This window comes from Sinocyclocheilus grahami, unplaced genomic scaffold (assembly GCF_001515645.1).
Source record: "Sinocyclocheilus grahami isolate Dianchi unplaced genomic scaffold, SAMN03320097.WGS_v1.1 scaffold276.1, whole genome shotgun sequence".
Taxonomy (NCBI): domain Eukaryota; kingdom Metazoa; phylum Chordata; class Actinopteri; order Cypriniformes; family Cyprinidae; genus Sinocyclocheilus; species Sinocyclocheilus grahami.
The window spans coordinates 1,010,032-1,024,893 of NW_015505455.1; the positions used below are offsets into that span (position 1 = coordinate 1,010,032).

Genomic DNA, 14,862 nt, shown 5'->3' on the forward strand with positions numbered 1-14,862 from the left:
CAAAGAAGCTGTAAATAATCCAGCAATAATTTGGTTTAACAGCCTTGATTCTTATGCTTTCTGCTTGAATATTAATCTTATGAAATTTGTAAAAAAATGTCTGCATTTGTGTAATTTGTAAGTTATTTGTAAATGATTATCAGATGATAAGAGACAAGCACCCCATCTGCATCAAAAGCAGCCCCAAAGCCAAACTCTCCCCCCTTCATGGAGTCCACCAGAGGTGCAGCGAATGCAGGGTTAGGGTTGGGGTGTTGGCCTCCAAAGTCCTCCAGAGGGACGCAGTTAACAGCAGAATTAGCTGGAGCCCCGAGCTCATCACATAAGATTCTTCTGACATATGGTCCCATAACTGAAACAGATGACATAAAGATATGACTCTACATACAGATATAAATCTGCATAGAAGTATTTGCAACGGTCTACAGGAGTTTACCTCCATTCATGGCATCTATTCGGATCTTCAGTTGTTTTGGACCTGTCAGCAAGCACTTGATGGCACCAAAGTCAAAAATTCCTCGCAACATGTTTAGATAGATCTCAACTGAATCCACAATCTCAACTGAAAAATGGGGGAAGAACATTTTTAAGCTCAGTATATGAGTGTAAACTGAAGTTTGTGACAATAACATTAGGAAAAGTTAAGTTAATATGCCTCACCTCTGAAGGGCTTAAACTTGTTCTCCAAGTCAAAGTCATGACGGCCAAGGCGGGACAGGTCGATGTGGAGGTCAGGGCAGATGGCGTACTCCTCTAGTGTGCGACTCACCTGATGGATCCTCTCCATCACTGTGTCTGGAGATGGTCCTGTAATCAGGAAACAGACAGATAAAAAAAAAAAGCCCAACAACTGTAAGTTGGCTCTAAGAATACTGCATCTGTGATTCAAAAATGTAAATACATTTTCTAAGAATATTAGTTATATACTGTATGCAGGGCTGTAGCTGGGGTTTGCGGGGCCCCAGTGCTGGTTGTACCAGTGGGCCCTGTTTGAAATTGTTTAATTTGTATCTTCGTTCTATTTATTTATTTGTGCTATTTAAACAATGTTTACGTTTTTTCAAGTTTGTAGGTGTCCAGGTACAGAAACCGAATAATCAAATGTAAAATAGCACTGCATGGTCTTCACTGTAAAAATTAAATATACAGTCAAACCAAAATGTATTCAGACACCTTCAACATTTTTTCACATTATCACAGTTTATTTGCTATAGTTTAGAAAATGGTAATAAAATATGACAAGAACTCAGAGTTAAACTGTGTCAGAACAAATTCATCTTGATAATGTTAGTAACTTTGATAGAAAGGTATGTAATGGATTACAATCAACCAAAAATTCAGACAACTGTTAGTATGACAATATTTACACAACTATCAATACTTTGTTGACCAATTACCAAGCAATGCTTAATTTTGTTCAGTCTGTGGTGTAAAAAGGTCACATTAACAATTAAAGAAAAAACACTTAAGCAAAACATGGTCAGGTCAAAGTGTCTGAATAATTTTTGGTTCAAATTTTTTTTAATCAATTTTACTGGTAGTCCACTGTATGAAGAATTTTTGTTTATAATATGTCACAGTTTTCTTTATTTTGCTATCCTCACTTACATAAATGAACTAGAAAATGAACTATGTCCTGCACCCACTAATAAAAAAATATCAAAAATTATATCTGGTGTCTGAATAATTATTGGTTTGATTGTGGATTAATTCTTGTTAAAACTTCAAACTAATTCAGTCAAGAGCGGTGAGTGATTTTCTTTCTTTCATTTTCTTGGATTAAAGGTGGGGTAAGCGATTTTTCAAAAAACTGATTCGGGCCGAATAGCAAAACAAAAACTTGTAGCCAATCAGCAGTAAGGGGCGTGTCTACTCATGATGTGGAGGAGAGAGAGTTCAGTGCACAGCACAGGATGAACATTCACGAGCCGAGCAACAGAAAGATAGAGATGGCGGATAAAAAAACAAAAGAGGAAAACGTCTGCAGAACAAAAGAAGGCAATAAGACAAGAAGTAGGACCCGTGTAAATATCGGATCAGCTTTCCAGCACTGGAGAGAACTCAAGGAGTTCACCACTATACCCTATAATCGTCACCACCTTTCACCCCACTAGCGACTGCATGTGTGTTGCCAGGGTCCAAAATAAACAAAATGAATGCTCTGGACGAAAAATTACTTTAAGTCATCACATGTGGTATATCCTTCATAATAATCCACCAAAATGAAAATATAATGCATCACAGTGCATATTCACATATTTGTGATAAATGTGGTTTCACTGAGAGATGGAGGCTGACACTTGGCTTGACTTTTTTTTTTTTACTTTCATTCAGCAAGTATACAATCAATTAATCAAAAGTGATAGTAAAGACTTTTACATGTTCACTTTTACAATGATTTTAAGGATCATATGACACTGAAGACTGGAGTAATGGCTACTTTGATCATTCAGTTTAGCTATAATTAGAGTATATTACATTTTAAAATATATTAAAATAGAAACAGTTATAATTATAATAGTATTTCACAATATTACTGTGTTTTATTGTCTTTTACTGTACTGTTTTTCAGTATTGGTGAGCATACAATTTGCACTGTTTGTCACTACTATGCAAGAAAAAAATATATCCCCATCATAATAATGGTGTATGTCAATGCAAAATATCTTAGGTGCATTTAGGTTCATAGATATGAAAATATGTCCATAGAAGATTTTTTTTAGAGGTTCAAGATGTACAACTCTATTCCACTTGGGTTTCGAGGTGTAATGTTAACCTGAGGTCATGACTTCACTGGCACAGTGATTCCCTTAAAGGCTGATGATATATATAACATAATGAAATCAGTATGCCATCTTTATTATTCTAAAAGTGCATGTTCTCACCTCCATTAGCAACATTAAATTTGATCCCAAAGTCTCCTCCTGGGCCTCCTGGACTGTGGCTTGCAGTGAGAATGATCCCACCAATGGCTTTTATCTTCCTGATGATGCAGGAGACCGCTGGGGTGGACAGGATCCCGTTGTGTCCAATGACCAGACGTCCAATCTGAAATCAAAGTTTTGGTTTGATTGGTGTGAAGTTTGATTTATCTCTTTTTTTTTCAGTACCTTGAAAGTCAGTGGAGTCCAATGTTGTTTTGAACTCCACTGACTTTCACTGTGAGAATGAAAACATGAAACTTTCTTTAAAATTTCTTTTGTGCTCCACAGAATAAAGTAAGTCATACAGGTTTGAAATGACAAGTGTAAAAGTACATATTTAAAGATCCTGAATAGGCTCTTTGCTTCCAGATTTTCACCTGTCATGCAAGGGTTATCATAACATTATATGGTGGGCTTTAAACCTGCACCCTTTAGAGGCGCCAGTCATGGCTACTGCTGCATACCAGATCAACAGCTACATCTGTCTGGTAGCTCATTCTTGTAGGAGTGACAAGCTGACTCAGGGACAAAACTAAACAGTTGTGTGCAGGGTTCTTTATTTGCAACACACACTAACAATTTCTAAGTAGGCTACTCAAAAGAGACTTGACATACAATCCCATCTGCCATAAATTGCAACCTCCTTTGTCAAGCGTTCAGATAATTGTGAGATACTTTCTTTCTCGCTCACAAGACAGCAGCCCAGACATCTCAGCAACTTTGTAACTCATTAAGCTTTACAAGATCAGCCACTTTCTATTAATAGTGAGTTATTTGGCATCTCTCACTCAAGCATTTAAAATGAACAAGTGCACTGACCTTAGGCTTTTCTTTTCTTAGTAATTTGCCAATTTAACACTTCACTAGATTGATGCTTTGCTTAGCCTGTTGTTTTTACTTGCATCTCTCAGTTGGAGCTTGATGAGTGTGAACTGTATTCCCAGCACTCTTTGAGCAGCTTATCCATATAAGGTTCTGCTTTTGGATACACAGCCTCGGTATATCATGCCTCTGAGAGCTACCGAGTTTGTATGGAAGAATGTCACTGATACAAAGAAGGAGAATTAAGGGGGGTGGATGATGTGGCTGTATTTTATAATATGAATGGAATAAAATAATGTAGAACATCAAAAACAATGACTTCAGGCTTTATGCTCAGACTGAACTAAACATTAAATCTTCATTAGAGGCACAACCAAATATGCTAGAAATGTTGACAAACAGAGTTGATGAAGCATTATGGCTCATAGCCATATGTTCTGGGTTTCCCCGTCATTCTGACAAGAACATGAGAGGTAAAAACAAGGGAAAGAGCGGCTCTCCAGGAAGAGTGTGCAGGGGAGGGATGGCACAACAGATAAGACAGGATACATTTGGCCAAGCCAGGATAGAGATTTAGCTCTAAAACTTTGTCATTATGTGCACAGTTTGTAGCTTCTCGGGTTTTCCAACAAAATGCTCAGCTGTTTGGGATTTCAAAGTCCAGATATAAGAGCTCTCAAACATTATATAAAAACAGATATGACCATTTATACTATAAATCCATTTAATGCTATACTGAATCATGCAACTAAACATGTCCAACAGATATACAACAAATCATGCTATAAAGCTTGTGCATTTTATAAAGACACATGAAATGATGACAAAAAAAAATAGACAAATAATAATAACAAAAATGAATACACCAATAGGTAAATAAAACCGATGTTACCTTTTTGTTGATATAGATCAGAAAAAATAATAAATGTATTAAATAAATAAATAAACAAACATTTTTATGAAAGAAAGAAAGAAATGGGCTTTCAGTAATCTGATGTTAGCTTTCTGAAGAAACACATAACACATATTTATTAGAAAAACGTAATAATTACATAATTACATAAAATGTAAAAATTTAATTTTAAATGATTGAACTAGAGGGACATGCATGAGATTTTCTTTTCGCTTTAAAGAAATATAAACACAATTTTACCCCATTGGCAGCTGTCATTTGAACGATGACTTCAGTTGCAGCCCGGCTGAAGTATCTTCCATCGCTGCCCACCACCATAGTGCATCCCTGACGGTCCCTCAAGTCGATGGAGGACAGCAAGCTTTGGATGTAATTTTGCAGATAGTTCTTTTTACTTTCGAAAACCGCTGTCTTCTTTCGCAGCCCATTCGTCCCTGGTCTCTGGTCATCGAAGGGGGTAGTTTGGATAGTCAAAATGGGTATAGGGTTAGTTTCCATGATTTTCTGGAACGCTTCGGGAGGTCAAAAAATTGGTTTGTTAACAGCTGAATGAGGTGTGATACAGTGTTCAAAATATCGTCAAAAGCAACAGAGGAAGTTCACGGAGGCAGCGAGCAGGGTGCGCCACAGCGCAGTGCGCTTCAGTCCAAGTGAATTATTTGAGACGCGTCTTTGGAAAACTAGTGTACGACAGCTGTCTTGTCATCGCACCACACAAACTGTGAAGTAGGGCCACAAAATACAGAATGAATGGGTGTAAAACGCAAAGAAATATTCCAAAATGAGGTCTTACGCTCATCGACACTCTTCTCCCGAGCTGTCACGCGTACGTTTGCTTGCCAAAAGGCAGGGAGGGGAGAAAACTCTATATAATGAGCTAACGCACCGAACCAAAAATAGCCCATGATGTGGGGGAGCGAATAGTGACAGTGTGTGCCGCTGTGTAATCGAGCACCTCGACTGTCCGTGGCGCACTGGAGCTACATGATGCGCCAAAGTGGACAGCAGCTCTCATCTGACGCACACTGGATCACAAACAGAAATGTCATAACATCCATAAAATTAAATAACATTAACCAAGACAAGAAGGAATGAGATAAATAACAAACTGACCAAATTTCCAATCCCAAAACAGAAAAGGGAGACCGAGGCTGGTTGGCCCAAGAGTAATGGGTTTGAGTCAGTTAAACAAATTAAATTGTGTGTCAATTATACAAAAGTCAAATTAAACAAATGTGTTAGCAGTGGATTTATGTTGGTTTCAATCATCTAATTCAAAAACCTTTTCAATTACAATAATTTTGTGAATTCTGTTCTCCAAACTAAATTTAGTATAATATTTTGTAATAGCTCTTGAGTAGGCCAAACAAGTAAACACAACTGATATCCATTCAAACAACAGTCAGCTATGTAATTAGGTAGATTTTGAAAGGTTGAACTGTGTTCTGAGGACAAGGAAATTTGTCATAAATGCCAGGTCGAGGCAAGTTGTCAAATGCGTTTCTTATGTTGTAATTTTAAGTATTGTCTACATAATTTATAATGGCCAAAACAATGGTTTGATATATGTTACTTTCAGTAATTGTTTTGAGGCATGTATCCATACAGAAAAGGACTTTCAAAAAGCTTTTCTAATAAATATATGGAGAGAAAAGTGTAACAGATAAACCATAAGCCTATTTGTTTTCGCTGTAAATGCATTATTTGTCTTATTATATAACACTATAAAGCTGAGGCGGACAGTAGTGAAGTATTTTTACTTTACTCAAGTAAATTTAAAAAGTATCTGTAGTTTATCAGTATTTTTCTTTGGAAAACTTTACTTCACTACATTCCAAAGCATAATGTCATACTTTTTACTGCACTACGTTTCATAAATAAAAGTTGTTTGTTTTACCTTTAATACTTAAGAACTTTAAAAATGTAATACTTTCTTGTACTCAAGTAAATCTTTGAATTACTTTTACTTGAGTAAAAGTAAGAAAGTACTAGATTTCTAATGTAATTAAGTATTAAATGATATTTAATATGAAGCGTAGTGCAGTAAAAAGTACAATAGAATGCTTTGGAACGTTGTGAAGTAAAGTTTTCTAAAGAAAAACACTCTGATAAAGTACAGACACTTGAAAAGTACTTTTAAAGCAGAGTAAAAGTACGTCCCTACTGTCCGCCTCTGTTATAAAGTGATATTTGAAGTCAAGTAAATCAGTCAACTTAACCGAGCAAGCACATGCGTCTCAATGCATCGAGTGCGAATCATTTCACGAGCTTCAGTCTCCATCTAGTGCACACGAAATGATAGAAAATGTCTTGCAAGCAGTGAAAGGGATTCTGTCAACTATAATGCACGCAACTCGCTGTTACTGGTTTTAAAATGCGAGTAGGCTACTGAACGCGCATTCATATGCAATCTTTTAACAATTGGTAGAGCTTTAACTTTAAAAACAATTTAAGGTCAGTGTAAAGTTAGCCTATTTTCCCCTCTTTTTTATAGTTTTTTTTAAATGAAATATACATTACTCAACATTCCAACATATAGCCAACAATTAAAGCGATTTTAAAATAACCAGTCTTTTGGGTTTTATGGATAAATTAATGAGCAAAATGCACAATTTCAGTTAGTTACTATAAGGTCTTTATGGGGAACACACGATACTCGCCTAAAAATTGGTAATGAGTACCAATAATGAGTAATATAACACATAGCCTATAGGCCTACTTGAGATTTGACGATGATGGTTTATTTAAACAGGTTTATTTAAACAATTTTAATACATCCACTTTCCAGGATTTTAGACTAGCAAATATATTACCATTTATTTATTTACATTATAACTATCATATAAGAGCAATGACAGAAATATCTTATGTTACAAGTCTATTTAAAACGACAAGAGTTTGTGAGTTTTCCAGACACAGTTCAACAATGAGGAGGGTACACCATCCGCAGAGTTTCTGTGAAAGGAACAGTCTTCAGCACAGGAGTCCTTGTTGGCACTGGTAACAAACTTGGAGTCACACATGATGTCGGCCTGGGAAATACATAACTGTAGTCAGGTGTGAGATGATGAGCAGAGTTTTTGTGAGGAGACGCTGTTGATTTGGCCATTATGCTGTCAATGCTGAACGAACACTTCTGGGTCTTGTGCTCGGGCCTTTGCTGGATTTCTGGAGCTTCGTGGACCTTAATGTTGAGAGTCTGATACTGGAAATATGGAGGTGGCACCATGATGGCATCCGGCACTGGCAAATATCCAATAGGATTAGCCTGGGCTGGAACCGGCCCAGAGACGCAGTAAGGACGCCCATATGCTCGATAACTTAACGTTGGGTGGAAAAGCAGCAGGTTGTCTTTGGTGAACTCGGGTTGGTTCCTCTTGAATCTTTTTCTTCTGCGCAGAAAGCTGCCGTTGTCAAACATGTCCTCAGATGCAGGGTCCAGGGACCAGTAGTTGCCTTTCCCCGGGTTTCCAGGCTCTCGTGGGATCTTGATGAAGCAGTCGTTGAGTGACAAGTTGTGCCTGATGGAGTTCTGCCACGCGGGGAATTTCTCCTTGTAGTACGGGAACTTGTTGCTGATGAAGTCGCAGATGCCGCTGAGGGTCAGCTTCTTCATCGGGCTCTGGAGGATCGCCATAGTTATGAGGGCGATGTAGGAATAGGGAGGTTTGACGGCGGTGGTCTGCTTTGGAGCGGACGGGGTGGAGAAGCTGCTATCGCTCTCTCCTGAAGACTCGGACCCTGAGTGGTCCACCTCCGTGGGGTCCTTGCAAGGCATGATGAAATACTCTCGGTCGCTATGGTCTCCTCCGACGGTGTCTATTTCATCGTCTTCAGAAGAGACGGGGGTACGCTGCACTTTTTCGTAATCCTGGGAAAGGGTCATGGTTGGAGACCATGTGCTGGACGCGACTTGTGGTTGGTGAAGCTTGTGGCCGGTTTGCAGGACTCATGGAAACGCGGACTATTTATGAGAGGCCGCACGCATTCCGTCTTTGGTCCGCCGATGGTCAGACCAATAGGGGAGGAGTGTCACCACAGGGATTCAGGACAGTCGGGCAGGTGTGGGGGTCTTTGACCTGCTAAAACAAAACCAAACAGCCCATTAGAGCGTCTCAAATAAGAGTACTGTTTTCAGTCATATTTAATATTTATTACTTTTTTGAACCAGGTTAAATGTGGAATTTTCCTGTTTTATTATAGCCTAGCTAAGACAAACGTTCTGGCAACTTTTTATGTCGCTATTTTGCTTGTTAAATAAGGAACATAATGTAATAGGCTATCTTTAGCTATTATTAAGTAATTTTAGCGTCATTCTTGAAATAATAAATTGATATTATCAAATGCACTTCCAAAGTATGAATCTATTTTTAAACGCATGTGCCACTTTCATGCATATTTCGAAAAAGAAAATCTTTTACTATTTTCTAAAGTGTTACGTAGGCGTACGCAAGGCTTGCGTGTAAAAAAGAGAGAAACTCTATATATTTTATTATAAATGCAGTAGTCTATTTTAAAATAAGCCTATATTTGGTGACGCTTTCTTGAGGTTATTTGACCTGAAGTAGCCTACATTTTAAATTTTTGGGTCACATGACAACAAAATGTTTTTTTGCATGTGGTTACACACTGACTTTTTTTTTTTTTTACTTTAATAGCTAATGTTTAAAATAAAAGATGTTATCCTTATTTTAATACATAATATAATGCCAAAATAATTAAAGTATTTGAATCTCCACACATTTGAACCTTGACATCTTTAAGTTCGCCATAACAAAAAGAGTGGATTTATTTATTTATGAACGAATGCGTGAATGAATGAATGAATGAATTGCATTTTTAATGTGTTTTAGATCCGGACAAAAAATTGCGTCGTAATTCACTTCCAATAAAAATACAATCGTTATATTCTATGACCTTTTAGGATTCCTCCCCAATTCAGAAGCAGGTTAGCGCAGTGGGAGCCGGGACGTGTGATGGTGAATTTTCACACCACGCCTAACTACCGGTTTAAAAGACTGATTTTCCCCCGATACCCCCTGGGTTTCGTTTGGTTTGTCACCTCGAGATACCCGCAGGTGGTGTGACCATGAAAATGGCCATGGCCCGGCTCCCCGCATTGAGAGAAGAATGCCGGTAAACGAGCCTATCAACATCAGAATCAAATAGGAAACGGCGCAGCTTTAGCCTACAGGCGAGGAGCGACTTTTATTGGAGGGCATGAATGAGCGCAGCAATCCTCAAAGCAAACCTTCTTGTGCGCGGATGTGTGTTAAAACTGTTCACAGTCATCTCAATTGCAAATGAAAGGGTCCATCCACTTCCTCAACTGTGGATGGTGTGGAAGTGGATGCATGTACATTTCTGAGAGTACTTGAAAGTTGTGTAAACTAACAGAGCTATTTACAGCACTCATTCATATGTCAATTTAAAGAAATCCAAAGACCTAAGCTGATCTTAAAGTGTTAGTACTCAATATTAAGGCTTCTAATAACACAAAGCATGAAAAAAGCAAATTATTTACAGTGTGACAAAATGTATATTTTCGTACTAAATTGTTGTAATATATAACAACACATAGAACAACAAATATTAGTGAAGCATTAATGAAATTTGTGAACATTTTTTGTAACTCTTTTACATGTATGCATTTGGAAGACACTTCTAAATTTGTGTTGCACTGAATGTACATATGATATAATTTCATTATTGTAACTTGCTCTTAGTTATCATAATATATGTTCCACTAGAGACACTCAACAAAGTAAACTCTGCCAACCAATTTTCGCAATGCATGTTAATATTGCCATTTTCGCCTCGTCACAGAAAGTGTTAAGTGGGTGCTTGTAATGATAGTTCTCACATTGAAAAAAAGACACAAATTTAATACGTTAGAAGTAATAATTTATTTGACTGGTTACTGCTATTTTACACGTTACACAGTGAAAAAGTCTATGTAAAATGATTAGTAATTGATCACTTAAATGAATTGTAAAAATAACAACATACTCTTAAAATAAAGACTACAGGTTTTTCAATGTGTCCAATATATGCATTTCCAGGTATGTATTTGGAGAAAATGTTAATGGAAATGTAAAATAAATTACAGTTTGTGTTTAAGACATTTCAGTTAATATCAGTTTTACTGGTTTGAAATGCGGCGTACAGATGCTTAAAGGATTTTTAGTACATGTTCAACATGTTTAGGAGAAATAAGTGTCCGATTTTAACACTTTTTCTATTCAAAACGTCATGGAGCATGACAAGCACCTATTATATACCTGCTGTTGCAGGATTTGCAAAAACTGTGGGTTGCAAACAGAAACAGCTGTCTTTTCCAGTGATTTCACAAATGTCTTATGAGATTGTTGTTGTATGGTTTGTATACGTGGCCTGGTAGATTGTGCACAGTTTCAGTCAGATATCATCTACTCCACGCAGTCTTTATTAGACATGGCTGAAATAAACTCTTTCTTCAGAATGTCGCCATCAAGGTTTCGACCTGAAGTACGAAGACAGTAAATGGTCAATTATTTATGAAACAATTTTTAAATGTAATAAAACAACACATTTTTTCCCCAGCTTTCAACAGGCAGGTTGACAAAGAGTTCTACATAGGTATTGTATGTAAATATCTGATCTTACCTATGAAGACGAGTCGGTTGATTCTCGGCTCGTGATCTGCCCAGGACTCTGGAGTCTCATCCAGCTCATAAAGCTCATGGACCCCCTGCAACATCACCTTCTTCTGTTTCTGCTGGATGGAGAAGATCCCCTGCCACAACACACAACAATCATTTACACAGAGAACAGATTTGATGAACATTAGAATGCTTGTAAAGGATATATGGTTGATATACAAAGGCAAAATAACTTCACAGAAGTCATGATTTTCTAGAATTATTTGGCATTTCGGTGGCTGACATAATGACTACACAACACTATATATACATAAACGTATCCTCACCTTTAACCGGATAACTATCATTGCCAATCCTGCTTTGTTCTTAAATGTCTTCTCCCACAGGAGATTCTACAAAAAAACAAAAAAACATATTCAAGACATTTGTAAAGGTGTTCTTCTGGGTAAATGTTTTATTTACAAGCTTCCATATGCTATATTTGTACCTGAATGAATATATTTAATAGGTCTTCTGACACACTGCCAGGAACTTCAAATGTTATAGTCAGCATACTCTGAAATAAAACAAAGCGAAAAGTAAAAAACTTGTTTCATGAAGACAAGCAGCCTGTGCTCAAGGGGGCAAATGGGCCACAGTCGTGGGCTGAAAGGCAGTCTGTGTGGAAGTGCTTCTGTACCTCTACAGCAGACACTGCTATAATCCTCCGCAGCTGGGCTGAGACATTCACATTTACTCGGTCTCACTGTAATTACTCTTAAAATGGGCGTTTCATTTTTTTGTTTTTGTGTAAATCATTAACATTAGCATGAGCTAATGGAGTGTTTGATCCTCATCGGATATACAAAATCCTCTAGAAAAATACCGGCGAACAGAATACTACTATACTTCAGTAAGAATCATGTTGTGTAATTCTTGAAAGTATTCTTCAAAAAACACTTACCTTATGCCGTCTTTGGTATCAAACGAATGTAAATCTAATACTTGAGACAGGTTCACCCTATAAGGAAGGAAAATACACTTAATTTGTATTTATATATAATACTTATATATACCTTTGATGTTATTAATAGATGACAGAAAATAAAGGTAGGACCCTAAAAAGTGCTGAAGAAAGTTTTTCATTGGTCAGTTTATGAAACTGATTGAAAATAGACTACTTTTCAAAAGTTTGGGGTCAGTTACATTTTTATTTTTACTTTTTTGAGACATTAATACTTTTATTCCACAAGGATACATTAAATTGATCAAAAAGGACAGTGAAGACATTTATAATGTTACAAAAGATTTATATTTCAAATAAATGCTGTTCTGAATTTTTTATCCTTCAAAGAATCCTGAAAAAATTGTTCTCGGTTTCCATAGAAATCTTAAGCAGCACAACGGTTTTCAACTTTGATAATAATAAGAAATATTAGAATTACAATCAGCATATTAGAATGATTTCTGAAGGATCATGTGACACGGAAAACTGTAGTAATGACTGCTGAAAATTCAGCTTTGCCATCACAGGAATACATTACATTTTAAATTATATAAAAAACAGCTATTTTAAATTGTAATATTATTTCACAATATTACTGTAATTTTGATTAAATATATGCAGCCTTGATATGCCTAAGAGACTTCTTCTAAGTACTGACCCCAAACTTTTAAATGCTAGCATACTTATCAGATTACAGGTCTCGATTAATATCTAACTGCTTTAAAATGACAGACATTTGTTGAATGCAGGGTCAGCTTTATGTAAAAGTGAAGTTTGAAACTGCTTCAAAATATGTACAATATGCAAACACTTTTTACCCTGGATCACAATAAAGTGCGTTTTGTGGTTTCTGCATATACTCCCACCTGGATTTTTGAGTCTCCAAAATCTTTACGAGCCCATTTATTGATCTATAATGAAGAGGACAGAGCACATGTACAGTAAAACAAACGCAAAGACATCTATCAAATGATCACTATAACTAGATTTTTACATTTTTTGATGTAAATGTAAGTGCAAAGGTCTGCCTTACAATGCTAGGGTGTTACGGTTGGTTGCCAGGACATTGCTTTGTGGTTGCCAAGGTGTACTACTGAATGGTTTTTAATGTGTTAATTAATGTTACTTGGGTGCTCTGGGTTCTGGCTGCTAACTGGCCAAACTGGTTTACCCGATATTCTGGTATAGATATTACTCGGGTACCTTGTAAAACAAGTTTATTTATATATTGTTTTATTTATTTACTTATTTTTTATGATTTTATTGTTCACCATGCAAAAATCATAAGAAAATTACTTAAGTGATAGTACACAGCAAAGTTTATTACTTTGTGTTAGGGGTTCAGATCATTAACTATAAAGCAAGCACCATTTATAGTTATTAAAAATGTTCCTGACTTCACCACAACACATTTCTGACATGTTTGAGACAGACACCAGAATCCACTGAATAACATACAACTATAAGGTTGCACAATATATTGGTATTACACTTTTGCCGGTATTAACATTCATTAAAAGTTATTTATTAAAAACACTCATTTACGTTAATAACATTGTTAAATATGACCTTTAGCTAATTTCAAAATAAATATCATTGTTCATGGTGTACATTATAATGCTGCGATATCTACATTCACTGAAGCATTTAAAACAATACATTTTTAGTTTTTAGTGTGTTTGGTAGTTAGTTTAGTATATTTTTATTTCTAATTTATTTACACAAAATTGTATAGAACTTTAACAAGCAATGTACTGGTTATAGATTATATACGTGTACTGGTTATGTGTACAAGCAATGTACAGGTTATATATTATATACGTATATTATATATATATATATATATATACTATAATGTAATTATAATGTACTGGTTATAGATTATATACGTGTACAAGCAATGTACTGGTTATAGATTATATACGTATATATATATATATATATATATATATATATATACAGATGCATCTCAATAAATTAGATAGCCTACGCCATCTTTAAGTAGAGCAGTAGTCGCCAACCCGCCGATCGCGAAAAAAACCCCAGTAAAATAAGTACAAAATGCAGGTTTTCCCGCGGAATTGGGCTACTTTAACACTGTTGCCGTGGGTTGTTGTTCATGTCCGCGGGTTGAAGCGACCCCAATAACGTGATATTTAGTCCCTGGAATGTGAATTTTACTGGAAGATCTCCGCCGAAAAACATGTATTTTACGCATGATTTTACCCCAGAATGGATTTTTACAGGAGAACCTCCTCGAAACACGACTGGACTCGTTTTATTGTGAAACCTGGCAACCCTGTTCATCAGCGCCACCTGCTGTCAGAGAGCGCCTCATTCAGACCTGCTGCTGTCTCGTGCAGATGTTTATGCAGCAAGTAAATAAATAACAGCTAAAGTCAGACCATTCTGTTTTTGTTTTAAATCCTGAAATTAATCTAAATCAAATCAAAAACAACTGCCGGTGCAGATCGTGATTCAAATGCAGTGGTTGCCTCTAATTTCAAATGGCTAGATATTTTAGTTTGAAGCCAGTTTGTTTGTTATAAAGCAAATAGCCAATAAATAAATTTGCTT

The 14,862-nt window shown here is 36.4% G+C and overlaps 2 protein-coding genes and 1 pseudogene across 2 annotated transcripts in view; all 3 read right to left on the bottom strand.

Moving 5' to 3' along the window:
• The window catches only part of LOC107600012 (phosphoglucomutase-like protein 5), a 27,125-nt gene extending 21,626 nt beyond the window's left edge, over window positions 1-5,499 (bottom strand). Inside the window, exons 1-5 of the mRNA XM_016291782.1 lie at window positions 4,900-5,499; window positions 2,886-3,048; window positions 661-807; window positions 437-562; window positions 162-352 (exon numbers count right to left, since the gene is read on the bottom strand). Of these exons, the coding sequence (XP_016147268.1) occupies window positions 162-352; window positions 437-562; window positions 661-807; window positions 2,886-3,048; window positions 4,900-5,157 (885 nt within the window). The 5' untranslated portion in view covers window positions 5,158-5,499. The remainder of the gene's footprint in view (window positions 1-161; window positions 353-436; window positions 563-660; window positions 808-2,885; window positions 3,049-4,899) is intronic.
• A 2,080-nt stretch (window positions 5,500-7,579) lies between these two features.
• Window positions 7,580-8,737, bottom strand: LOC107600049 (forkhead box protein D5-like). The gene has a single exon (XM_016291814.1). The coding sequence runs from the start codon at window positions 8,543-8,545 to the stop codon at window positions 7,580-7,582; it is 966 nt and encodes a 321-aa protein (XP_016147300.1). The 5' UTR covers window positions 8,546-8,737.
• A 1,829-nt stretch (window positions 8,738-10,566) lies between these two features.
• Window positions 10,567-14,862, bottom strand: part of LOC107600028 (COBW domain-containing protein 2-like) — a 12,933-nt pseudogene continuing 8,637 nt past the window's right edge.